Here is a 12,131-nt window from a genome sequence, read left to right as displayed (position 1 = left end):
GAATAAAAAATGTGATTGCTCATTTCGTCTATGTGTGTGTCTCAGGGGAAACTCAAAATACCATTATTATGGCATTCGTCTAAAGCCTGACTCGCCTCTCAACCGCTTGCAGGAGGACACGCAGTACATGGCAATGAGACAACAACCTGTCCATCAGAAACAGAGGTGATATAAACATCCCCCCCCCTCTCCTTCTCACTTGCATGCAATCTACATATCCCAGTCTTCTTTGCCATCAGGATCTGTGTTTGTTTGTGTGCATGTCTCACTCAATTGTTCAGATCCTGCTAGAGCTTTTAAGGTTTTTTTTTTTTTTTTTTTTTTGATTCATTAAATCCACTTCTAATTATTTCCCACACTGGCTGAATAGATGGATACTCACACTCGAGTTTTATCTCCATTCAGACACAGAGATCCCAGTGTGGGTTTTGCAAACTTAATCAAACGTTGAAAATAATTAAATGTATTCATTATGAATTAATATTTATTAATAATTTAATTATTACAAAATTATATATGTCACGGGTAGCTACAATTGATGCAGGTTTGAGAAAATTAATAGGGAATAAATTAAATTGATATTATTTATAATAATAATTCTTATTGATCACTTCACACATGATTTTTCTAAATAAAATACCTTTTTATATCTTATTAATGCCTTCAGATTGGACACTGGCTCTGCAGCCTGACGGAAAATGATCTTCTCTTTCTTGCTTAGTCATATCCTCTGTAATCCCCAGTAGTGAATTCTACATTTAGTCCTTCTGTTGGTATTTCCTGTGTCCAGGTTTAAGCCTTTTCACAAGATGGATGGGATGGGGGACAGTCTGAACAGCGGCTCCCAGCACTCGTCCAGTACCCCTGAGCAGAGCGTGGCGGCCCAGAGCCAGCATCACCAGCAGTACATTGGTAAACCTCCTCTATGACTTGATTTAATACATAAGTACAAGGGCTGCTTGATTATGGCAGAAAAGATAATCACGATTATATTTGGTCAAAATTAACACATCTACACTGGCGTTTCCACAGCGTTTCAGAAATGATCTCTGTCTACACTACATGACTGAAAACACGTCACATGACCGTTCATGCACACACAATTGTAAACAGTTGTCTTTTGCGCATGTAGTTAGCTAAGTTTAACTGTACAATGGCTGCTAAAAATGACGACAAAGCCAGCAAAGATTGCAGTTCAGTCTTTTTGTTATTGTTTACACAATCTTCAAGGATACGCAGAGAGAATATGGGCAGCCATGCCATTGTTTTGGTCTGTTTACACTGAAACAACTAAACTAAAACAAAGTCTCAGTTTTCGAGGGTTGAAAACGGCGGAGTAGTGTAAACAACAGGCCTAACTGTAGCAAAAGTAATGCGTTTTAAAACGAAAATGCACTAGTGTAAACGGGGCCTATATATAGGTTAATCCTTATTAAAGCTACTTAAGTTATTCAGTCAAGATAAGTGAGTGTTTTTCCTTTGTTTGTTGTTTGACTATCATTAATGACAGACTGCAGCAGGTATATTAGGCTGCTGTCACTTTAAGAGCTAATGCACGGATCCAATATACTGTTACGCACGCGTTATCTTTCTCAACTGTGTTTCTCACACTGTTACTTAAGACATGTTTACGTGAACATTCTCCAAAACGGCATTTTGACATTTTTTCGTGTACACGACACGTTTAGGTGCGTATCTGTAGCCCATTTGCTTATCTGCGTTTGGCTCCGACTCGGAGCGGGCACACAGAAAGCCGCCTGGGGAACAGTGTCTCTTTTGCAGCTTAATAAGCTTTTAATAATACTGTTTAAAATCAAACATGTCCCACAGTTTAGCAACAGTAGATTGCATTTTACAACACTTACTTATTTTGGCTGAGTTGGATGTTAAGTTTGGGCTTTTAGGGAGGAACAAAAGCGCACCGCTGTGAAGGAAAGGAAGGTGCGCTGGAGGAGTGCGATAATCATTTTACTTCAATTATTATCTTGTTTATTTGTTTTATACATTTTTCTGCTTTTAATAGAATTGATTAGAATTTACCTACAAGCACATCAAAAACTTTCTGAATACATGCACAACAAGCTTCAAGTCTAACTACTTGGTTAAACTGTGTGTATTTTGGCAGATGTGTCTCATGTCCTTCCCCCCTTCCCTTCACCTGATCTGGGCTCGTGTCCTCTGCCTGAGCCAATTAGCGTGAACGATGTGAAAAAACTACAGAGCAACTACAGGATTCATTGTGAGGTACTGCACTATTTTTGTTTGTTTGTTGTTTTTCTTTCAAATTTTTATTCAAGGCACATTTGCAAACATGCAAATCTTCCTTTATTATGAGAGCTCCCAGTTGAGGGAACAGTGTCACAGGGAAAGGAAGCAACTTCTTAACGGCTATCTTTAGAAAATAATAGAGACACTCTAGCAAAGATAAACTATCCCATATACCAGAGGAAATTAAAATTCTTTGTTATTCCATGCTTATTACAACAACTTCAAATCGTTTAATCATTCAAAAATATTAAGTAAAAATGTAATTATTCAAATATGTAAATGAATGAATCAGAATAAGAGTAAATATCATATCAAGATTATTGAATAAAAACAATGTTAAAGAAATATAATAATGAATGAAATATACCACAGCAAATAGTTACACTAATCTAACCAAGGCTGTTTTCTTGCAACAATGTATCACATGTTTCCCATCATGAATGTGAGCCTTGTTCTTCTTACAGGCAGCTAGAATAAGGAAAACCAAGCACCTGCACAATATCTCTCAGATAATGACCTTGTATAAACAATGTTCATTCACAAACTGTGAATATTTGTCTCACAGTCTTAATGTGTTAACTGCATCATATTTAATTACACATTTATTTATTTTATAATTATTTATTTCTGTTCTGTGATTTCTGAAGATTTTAAAAACTGGTCAGAACAGCCTGAGTGTTTGCTTGAACCCCAGCATGGCTGTCCATGTTCAATATACGCACACAGGCGCAGCATTTATTTATATACTATTTTTTTAAATATATATTTTTCAAATAAATCCTGTTATTTAGAATTTTCAGTTCCTCAAAAAATCCGGAATAAAAGTATATTCTGGTTTCCACAAAAATATTAAGCAACACAATTCTTCTGCTTAAAGGATTAGTCCATTTTAAATAAAATTTTCCTGATGATTTACTCACCCCCATGTCATCCAAGATGTTCATGTCTTTCTTTCTTCAGTCGAAAAGAAATGAAGGTTTTTGATGAAAACAGTCCAGGATTATTCTCCTTATAGTGGACTTCAATGGCCTCCAGATGGTTGAAGGTCAAAATTACAGTTTCAGTGCAGCTTCACAGGGCTTTAAACAATACCAGACGAGGAATAAGGGTCTTATCTAGTAAAACGATCGGTCATTTTTGAAAAAAATGTGAATGTATACGCTTTATATAAACAAATGATCGTCTTCCGCCAAAACCGCACTTTTGTATTCTTCAAAAAGCTTACGCTGTATGTCCTACACCTTCCCTATTCTACTTACGGAACGAACGCAGCGCCAGTTCCATTTTTTTTCCCATAAATAGAATAGGGAAGGCGTAGGACATACAGCGCGGTGCAGGCGTAGGACAACATACATGGTGCTTTGCAAAGGATTGTAGCTTTTAAAAATGGAAAAGGAAGTGTTTTGAGATTGTTTTTTTGGAGTGGATTAGATTTCTTCCCTTCCCTTGTTTTGCTTCATCAAATTAGAAGATTTACTTAGATTAACAAAATGAAGTAAATGTTACAGTTGATTTAAAGTCCTAAACCTTGTATAGAACAATTTGAATGGAAACACCCTCTTTCTCTAGGTTTTACTTTCAGTTTCAGAGTGTTTTAATGGAAGAATAAACAGCACTTAATTTATGTTTGCAGCAGTGTATCTCCCTGCAATAAGGAACTGTGCAAAAGCTGTTGATGGGTTTTTTCTTAGTATTCCTCCTCCCTCTCGTTCTTTCTGCTGACGGAGTTTCTAGTTTGACGTGTTCTTGAGTTTTACTTTCAGAAAGCGTCTGGTCTCATTACAGTCAGAGTGTAGCACTGCTCTCAATATTCTGACAGATGGACTCGTCCCATCTTCATTTCCTAGCTCTCACTTTTAATGTAATTTCTGCCACATTCGAGCTCTCTTTCTCTCGATCTCTCTTTCTGTCCCTCCCCGTCCACTGCATACCTTTTTGTTCCAGGGCTTCTTTCATCCCTCAGACTAGGAGTTTTCAGTCTTCCCAATTAACCTTTCATCCAGCAGGATCTTTGCCATCCATCTGTGCCCATCTGTGGGTCTTTGCGTGCTGCTCACTACTGAAAAATAAGTTCATTTGTTGCTGGTAAAGCATAAAAGTCAAGTGATTTCTGCAACACCAAACTAGAGTTTTATCGCAACATGAACTGAGTGAACTTCTCACATTCAAATGGAAATTACTCTGCGTTCTGAGCATCTTTCATTCTTAATATTGTTATAAATGGGTCCAGTGACAAGCTTTGTGCAACACCACACAATAACAGGCAGCCAGAACATTTTTAATGTTAATATTAGTGCTGTCAAATCACTGACTAATCGCATCTAACATAAAGTTTGTAAATGGGTCAATGACATGACGGGTCATTTTTTTTATCCGAAGGCCTTAATAATAATAAAAAACAAAGATATGACATCCAAAGTATGTAAGGTACTATAGCTAGATCGCTTTTGTTGAATCCAAAAGGTTTTAATTATATTTTGCTACATACTGTATAAATGGGTTTTAAAGATTTTGAAGTGTCAAAATGTCATTGGGTTTAACCGTCCATAGGCCAATACAGTAGGGCTGGGCGATATATCGCATGTGATTGTCACACGCATTTCGTCAGTAAAGCCGGTTCCCTGATTACTGCTAAATCGCCATCACCTGCTTTCAAATGGAGCGCCATTTAATAGACAGAGCCGTAGTTGATGAATCGCCTTCAATAATGAACGCGATATTGCGTGGCTTGTCAGTGATCTACGGCTCTGTCTATTAAATGGCGCTCCATTTGAAAGCAGGTGATGGCGATTTAGCGGTAATCAGGGAACCGGCTTTACTGACGAAATGCGCGTGACAATCGCATGCGTTATATCGCCCAGACCTACAATACAGCCATTTCATTTGTGATTTAAATTATCTTAACATGTAATAAATGTATATATTTTTTATTCTGGCTTGATTTGATAACATCATATATCAACATAATTTTAATACCATTTTGCACTATGTGAAGTAATTGCTTTGTTATGAGAAAGAATGAATTTTATTGATGTCATTCGGAGTAACCAATATAAAGGGACCATTTTGGATCAAGTCATGTGACAGGCTGTGACATCATTCAGACCCCTGCAAAGGACCACATGGTCATGAAGCAAAGTAACTAACTCTCTTAACTATTTGAAAAATTCATGTTTTCACTTGCTCATACGCATGTCCCGAAACATCAGGTCTTTTGGTACAACCGCTATAAAATGTTAAAAATGTTATAATATTTCAAAAACTTATACTAAATATAAAATGTTTGATTGTCCTTTTGCTAGCTAGCTAGATATCAGTCTGTTAGCATTGTTTGAAAATATCGTCATTCGGTATAACCAAAAGTGTCATTTGGTAAAACCGAAATTTTGGTTTAACCGAATGACTTTCGGACAAAATGGACAAATTTTGTCCATCTTGTAAAAAATGACAAAAGCAGTGTTAATTGATTATAAAAATCACATAATCTCGTTGTTAACTTCAAACAAACAAATTTTGAACTTCAAAATTAAATGTCTCCATTAGTTTTTTTTTTTTAATTTTTTTATTTTTTTTACACTTTTAAAAACCTTATTCGTCAATGACCCAAATATATGTGTGTATACACACACACACACACACACACACACACACACACACACACACACACACACACACACACACACACACACACGTTTGTTTTTGTGAATTGTGGGGACATTTCATAGGTGTAATGGTTTTTATATTGTGCAAACCGTATTTTATCGCCCTACACCAACCCTACACCTAAACCTACCCATCACAGGAAACTGTGCACATTTTTACTTTCTCAAAAAAAATAATTCTGTATGCCTTTTGAAAAATGGGGACATGGGGTAATATCCTCATAAGTCACCCTCTTTTGTAATGCCTATGTCATACCAATGTCATTATGCAAATTTGTGTCCTGATATGTCACAAAAACGCGCGCAAATATAAAAACTTATATTTGTAAACTATTACATTATATATTTACAAAATTAATTGATTTGACAGCACTAGTTGATACACAACTATTTGCAGTTGGAATTTAGACAAATGAGATTTCATGTGTACAGGGCTAAAAATACAAAACAAATTAAACAACAAAGCGTCATTTCATTCTTCATTTTTTGCACTAGAGTTAAAAAGTTTCTAGTGGCAATGAAAAAGAAAGACTGCCCAATATATTCATTTTTAATTTGACCAAATTTGTTCAAACATGTAAAATTATGTTCTTCAAACTCGTAAGTAGGTGCAGAGTGCTGATACACTTAAGGAAGTCAGAGCTTTAGTGCTGCCTGAGATAGGAATTGACTTTATAAAACAGATTTTTCAGAGTTCACAAGTGCAGTAAACTTTTAAAAAAATCATCAACTTGGCCTCTAGATGCAATACTATAGTGCTTTTCCTCTCTTGTGACCAAGGTGAGAAAGCTTCTTTGTCCAGGAAAGAGAATTTTCTTTTTTTTGTTTTGGAGTGCTGTGTTTGAACTGTTGCTGGGGCAACGGTAAACAAGGTTGCCATGGTGACCTGGCTGTGGAAGCCAAAACATAGCATGTGACTGGCGAGGGGGTGGGGGTGGGGGGTGCGTGTAACTGGATACAAGAGTGTGTGTCCTCATCGAGGAGAATCTGAGAGCCGAGTGTGAATCACTCTGAGACAAACACACAGCGAACTCACCACACTCTCACTTCTGCTCTCCACCAAAGCACTAACGCTTACTTTTATTTCTGCATGTCACAGTTTGCTGAAATACCGTCCCCACCACAAGGACTAAAGTTCCTTTTTTTGGACCTAAAACAGAATATAAGATGTAGATGAAAGTTTCTATATGTGGATTGTGTTGTGTAACTATTAAACTGTTTATATAAGAAGGTGGTTTCCTCTCAAGATGGGTGCTTCTGAATGAGTGCCGTTTTCATAATTTAAACCGCGAGATGGATGTGAGTGGGCTGCACTCGAGAAGATCTCGTTGTCTAATATGCCAACAGGAAAAACAAAAGGCGCTCAGAATGAAGGAGCACACTTATCTCAAAAATGTAACTCTCATAACTCACATGGGAGCTTCTCAAGATATTGTTACAGCCCAAAAATTGACCTCACTCATCAGTGTTTTTGTTCCAACATCATTTGTTTTTATAGTAGTTAAAAATGTCAGACTTGCATTTGAAATATCAGGGGGAACCGTTTTCCTGTTTGAGTGTTTTAATGCATGGAAGCTTGTTTAAACAATGCTCATAAACCTGATTTCTCTCTGTCAGGCGACTCTGGACGTAGTGATGAACTTGCAGTTCCATCTCATAGAGAAGCTATGGCAGACCTTTTGGTATTCAACAGCGCCATCTAGTGACGGAGCCACTACCATTCCTAACAGGTGCCATATCCATACAAACCTTCATACAGTTTTTTCTCCACACGGCTGGAGTGGAAAACCTGGAAGTGTCTAGAAATTTTGAAATTGTAATTTTCAATTTGGAATATATATATGTATATGTATGTGTGTGTGTGTATATATATATATATATATATATATATATATATATATATATATATATATATATATATATATATATATATATATATATATATATATAATATATATATAATATATATATATTTTTTTATCTGTTCAAGTGTAAGATTTTGTCTTTTAGAAAGAAGTCTCTTATGCTCACCAAGGATGCATTTATTAGATCAAAAATACAGTAAAAACAGTAATATTGTGAAATATTATTACAATTTAAATGAACTGTTTTGTTATTTTAAAATGTAAAATGCATAATTTATTCCTGTGATGGCAAAGCTGAATTTTCAGCATCATTACTCTGGACTTCAGTGTCACATGATCCTTCTAATATGCTGATTTTGTGCTCAGGTAACATTTATTATTATTATCAATGTTAAAACAGTTGTGTTGCTTAATATTTATGTGGAAACATAACATGACATTTTTGAAGGATTCTATGATTATTTAAAAAGAAAACATAATTTATTTGAAACTGAAATCTTCACTAACATTATAAATGTCTTTACTGTCACTTTTGATCAATTTAATGTGTCCTTGCCGAACAAAAGTATTATTTTCTTAAAAGAGAAGAACAAAAGTCTTGAGTGGTAGTGTAGGTATTGTCCTCTCTGAGTGAAACATTGAAGCCTTTTTACAAATGTTTGTAAAATAAGTAAATATATTATTGTAAAAGATGCAGCCTGTTTATATATTTTTACTATTTTACAATCAAATAAAAGTAAGTTTTGCTCTGTTTATCCTAAAACACATGAACAAAGGGATTTCTGCCTGAACAAACGTGTGTTTGTATATTGTGCAGTGAAGAGGATGTGGAGGACATCAGAGGATTCCCCAGAGAGAAGCTTATCGCTCTGTGTAAATATGAGCCAATCAAACAGTGGATGAGGAGCTGTGATCACATCCTGTATCAGGCACTTGTGGAGATCCTCATCCCTGATGTACTGCGGCCTGTTCCCAGTTAGTATTTCTACTTCTACACACACTTGCTGTGACCTGTTCCAGGGTCAGTGTTGCTGCTATATTGTAAGCAGAATCTTTGAGTGCATGACTGATGGGAAATGTGATCCTGCAGGCACCCTCACTCAAGCTATCAGAAACTTTGCTAAGAGTCTAGAGGGGTGGCTGACCTCAGCCATGACTGACTTCCCACAGGAGATTGTCCGTACTAAGGTATGTGTGTGTGCGTGTGTGTTTCTGACCTAACTTAAAGGATAAAAGTGCTGAAAATGTTCTCAGAAGCTGGCTAAAGCAGACAAAATTTCAAGAAGCAGAAGTTCTAAAAATCTGAAAATTTTAAATCATAATTTATATTATTAATGCAAAAAATTCTAAATTGTATTTTTTTTTTAATGCAATTCTATAATAATTCCATGTAGTTACCTTACATCAGAAAGGATATTTTGGTTGCACTTTATTTTACAGTGCGTGAGCTTTCAATGTACTTACCCACAAAAGTACTGTCACTTTTGCTCAAAGTAATGCATCTTCTCTGAATAAAAGTATTAATTACAACAACAACAAAAAATGACTGACCCCAAACTTTTGAATAGTTGTGTATAAATGTGTTAAAAACATTGCTAGGTTAACGTATATATGCTTGCTGATTGTACCTATGACTGTGTGAACATTTTTGTATGTGTGCTTCGGAAGTGAACTGCGTAACCTTGGTTACTGACCATACAGGATGTGAGGGTTAGATATTTTTTGTGTTAATCGAGCTCACAAGGTTTTGTCGTCTGCGCAGGCTGCAGTAGTGAGTGCGTTTGCGCAGACCCTGCGCCGTTACACCTCTCTGAATCATCTGGCTCAGGCGGCTCGAGCCGTCCTGCAGAACACCTCACAGATCAACCAGATGCTCAGCGACCTCAACAGAGTGGACTTTGCTAACGTGCAGGTCTGTCTCTCTCTGTGCACCATCTGCTGGAATATCATAAACACTTTGCCTTCCTGCTTCAGGTTCATGGAGGTTATAAGGCGTGCGTGTTGCTTCCCGGCTCACTCTGAGTGTGTGTGTGTTTGTCACAGGAGCAGGCGTCCTGGGTATGCCAGTGTGACGAGAGTGTCGTCCAGCGTTTGGAGCAAGACTTTAAGGTGACCCTGCAGCAGCAGAGCTCTCTGGATCAGTGGGCCGCCTGGCTGGATAACGTCGTCAACCAGGTGCTGAAACCCTTCGATGGCAGTCCCAGCTTCCCTCGCGCTGCACGCCAGTTCCTGCTCAAGTGGTCCTTTTACAGGTACAAGGCTCTCTATAAAAACACTCGATGGGCTCTTTCTTCTCAAATAATGCCATTTTTAATTACATTTATTTCACTTCCATTTAAATTTCATCAGGCCTTTAAAACAGACACAGTTTTACAACAACCGATCTTGTGAAGAGAGTTGATTGAAACCAGCGCTTTAATCTGTGGCTTCTCTAAGTGTGGCGGGTGTTGTGGTTTTGTTGTGGTAGTTTGTAATGAAACTCTCTGTTGCCCTGGTTACAGCTCCATGGTGATCAGAGATCTGACTCTGCGCTCGGCCGCCAGCTTTGGCTCCTTCCACCTCATCCGTCTGCTCTATGATGAATACATGTTCTATTTGGTAGAACACCGCGTCGCCCATGCAACCGGAGAGACGCCCATTGCTGTCATGGGGGAGGTGAGGAGATCTGGCCACTCCGTGGTTTAATATTTCAGACTTTCACGCATTAATCTAACTGCTTGTGTTTAGTGTTGAGCTCATGCATGTGTTTCTTTTGGCCCTGTGGACTAGGAAAATAAACTCCCTGAATATACACTTTTCACAGCTGAAAAAGGCTAGTTTATTTAAATAACAATGTCCAAGAGCATATATGAAGTATATATAAATATGCGCCATCAAAGTATTATTTTTCTAAAACGTCCATTCCAACACATTTCACATGATGTATTGTGTTTAATAGAATTCTGAGGTCGAAGTGACATTTTTTGGGAATATCTTTATCTATCTATCTATCTATCTATCTATCTATCTATCTATCTATCTATCTATCTATCTATCTATCTGTCTGTCTGTCTGTCTGTCTGTCTGTCTGTCTGTCTGTCTGTCTGTCTGTCTGTCTGTCTGTGTCTGTCTGTGTCTGTCTGTCTGTGTCTGTCTGTCTGTGTCTGTCTGTCTGTGTCTGTCTGTCTGTCTGTCTGTCTATCTACACATTAATATTAATAATAATTATATCTCTATCTAGATATTTATTATATAATATAATATAAATACAATTATTTAAATAATTAATAAAAAATATTATGCTTGTGATATTTACCTTACTTTTGTCTAACTAATTATCAAAGTACACTAACATTTGGTACATTTTTATTTTTGAAAAAAAAATGTTGAAATTTACTAAATAATTTTGACATAATAAATATTGAATTTATTGAATAAATATTGAATAAACATTTTAATTTTTAGATCAATGTTATTTTTAGTTTTATGTAAGCAGTAAGGTACGAGAGGCTGTGCTGTATCGTGAATAAGTCACGGCTGAAGGGCGTTGTTTCGAGTCGTGCCTGCAACCCCACTTATTCACGATACAGCACTAGCCTTGAGTACCTTATTGCTTTTATAAAACGGTTACAACACAATACAAATATTAAAGTCAAAAATATCAATGCAGCTTTCATGAAGTAAAATCACTAAAAACCTTCCTTCCGCCGGACAAAATAGTCCCTGACCGTAAACAGCAACAGAAATTACATTATTACACCATTAGATGGCGGCAAAGACTGTCTTTATGAGTGTGTCAGTCAGTAGCGAAGACTTATATTGAAAAGACTGAATTGTTGTGAACACGGAACAAGACACAACTGACAAATGCTTTGACTAGTGCTGTCAGTCACGGGAAAACCCCTTAACTGTTAAAAGGACAAGATAATACATCGGACATTTAAACAAATTTTTTATTATGAAACATAGGACTGACCTGAAGGAAAATACTAAATCTGAATGCAGGTAACAAACTCGCTCAATCGATCTCTTTCTCACAATACTCTTCTAGTTCTACATCATACACTAAGCTTCAATGAACAATGAGAACAAACATATGTTTACATTGCTAAGAGTGGTTGCTAAGGGTGTTGTGTAGTGATGCACAGAACCATTGGGTTTATCGTGAATAAAACACCACAGCTATTGACCAATCCAAATCAAGGACAGGAACTAAATGTTTTATAAAATGTAATACAATACAAAAATGCATCATAACAATATGAGGCATGTTTTTAAATTTTAAAGTTGTCTTTTCTTTACATTTTTAGTTCAGTGACCTCAGTTCAATGATGCCATCACTCATGGAGAAAGGTAA

General features: G+C 36.6%; 1 protein-coding gene across 3 annotated transcripts in view; it reads left to right on the top strand.

Moving 5' to 3' along the window:
* Positions 1-12,131, top strand: part of rfx2 (regulatory factor X, 2 (influences HLA class II expression)) — a 44,825-nt gene that overhangs the window by 30,632 nt on the left and 2,062 nt on the right. For all 3 annotated transcript variants that reach the window (XM_067394692.1, XM_067394691.1, XM_067394690.1), the window contains 10 exons: positions 46-165; positions 791-912; positions 2,126-2,244; positions 7,548-7,660; positions 8,613-8,770; positions 8,886-8,983; positions 9,558-9,707; positions 9,839-10,047; positions 10,297-10,450; positions 12,085-12,127. In XM_067394692.1, coding sequence (XP_067250793.1) covers positions 46-165; positions 791-912; positions 2,126-2,244; positions 7,548-7,660; positions 8,613-8,770; positions 8,886-8,983; positions 9,558-9,707; positions 9,839-10,047; positions 10,297-10,450; positions 12,085-12,127 — 1,286 coding nt within the window. The remainder of the gene's footprint in view (positions 1-45; positions 166-790; positions 913-2,125; positions 2,245-7,547; positions 7,661-8,612; positions 8,771-8,885; positions 8,984-9,557; positions 9,708-9,838; positions 10,048-10,296; positions 10,451-12,084; positions 12,128-12,131) is intronic.

Source organism: Chanodichthys erythropterus, chromosome 9, assembly GCF_024489055.1.
Source record: "Chanodichthys erythropterus isolate Z2021 chromosome 9, ASM2448905v1, whole genome shotgun sequence".
In the NCBI taxonomy this organism is placed as follows: Eukaryota; Metazoa; Chordata; class Actinopteri; order Cypriniformes; family Xenocyprididae; genus Chanodichthys; species Chanodichthys erythropterus.
This window is presented reverse-complemented; position numbering and strand designations above follow the sequence as displayed.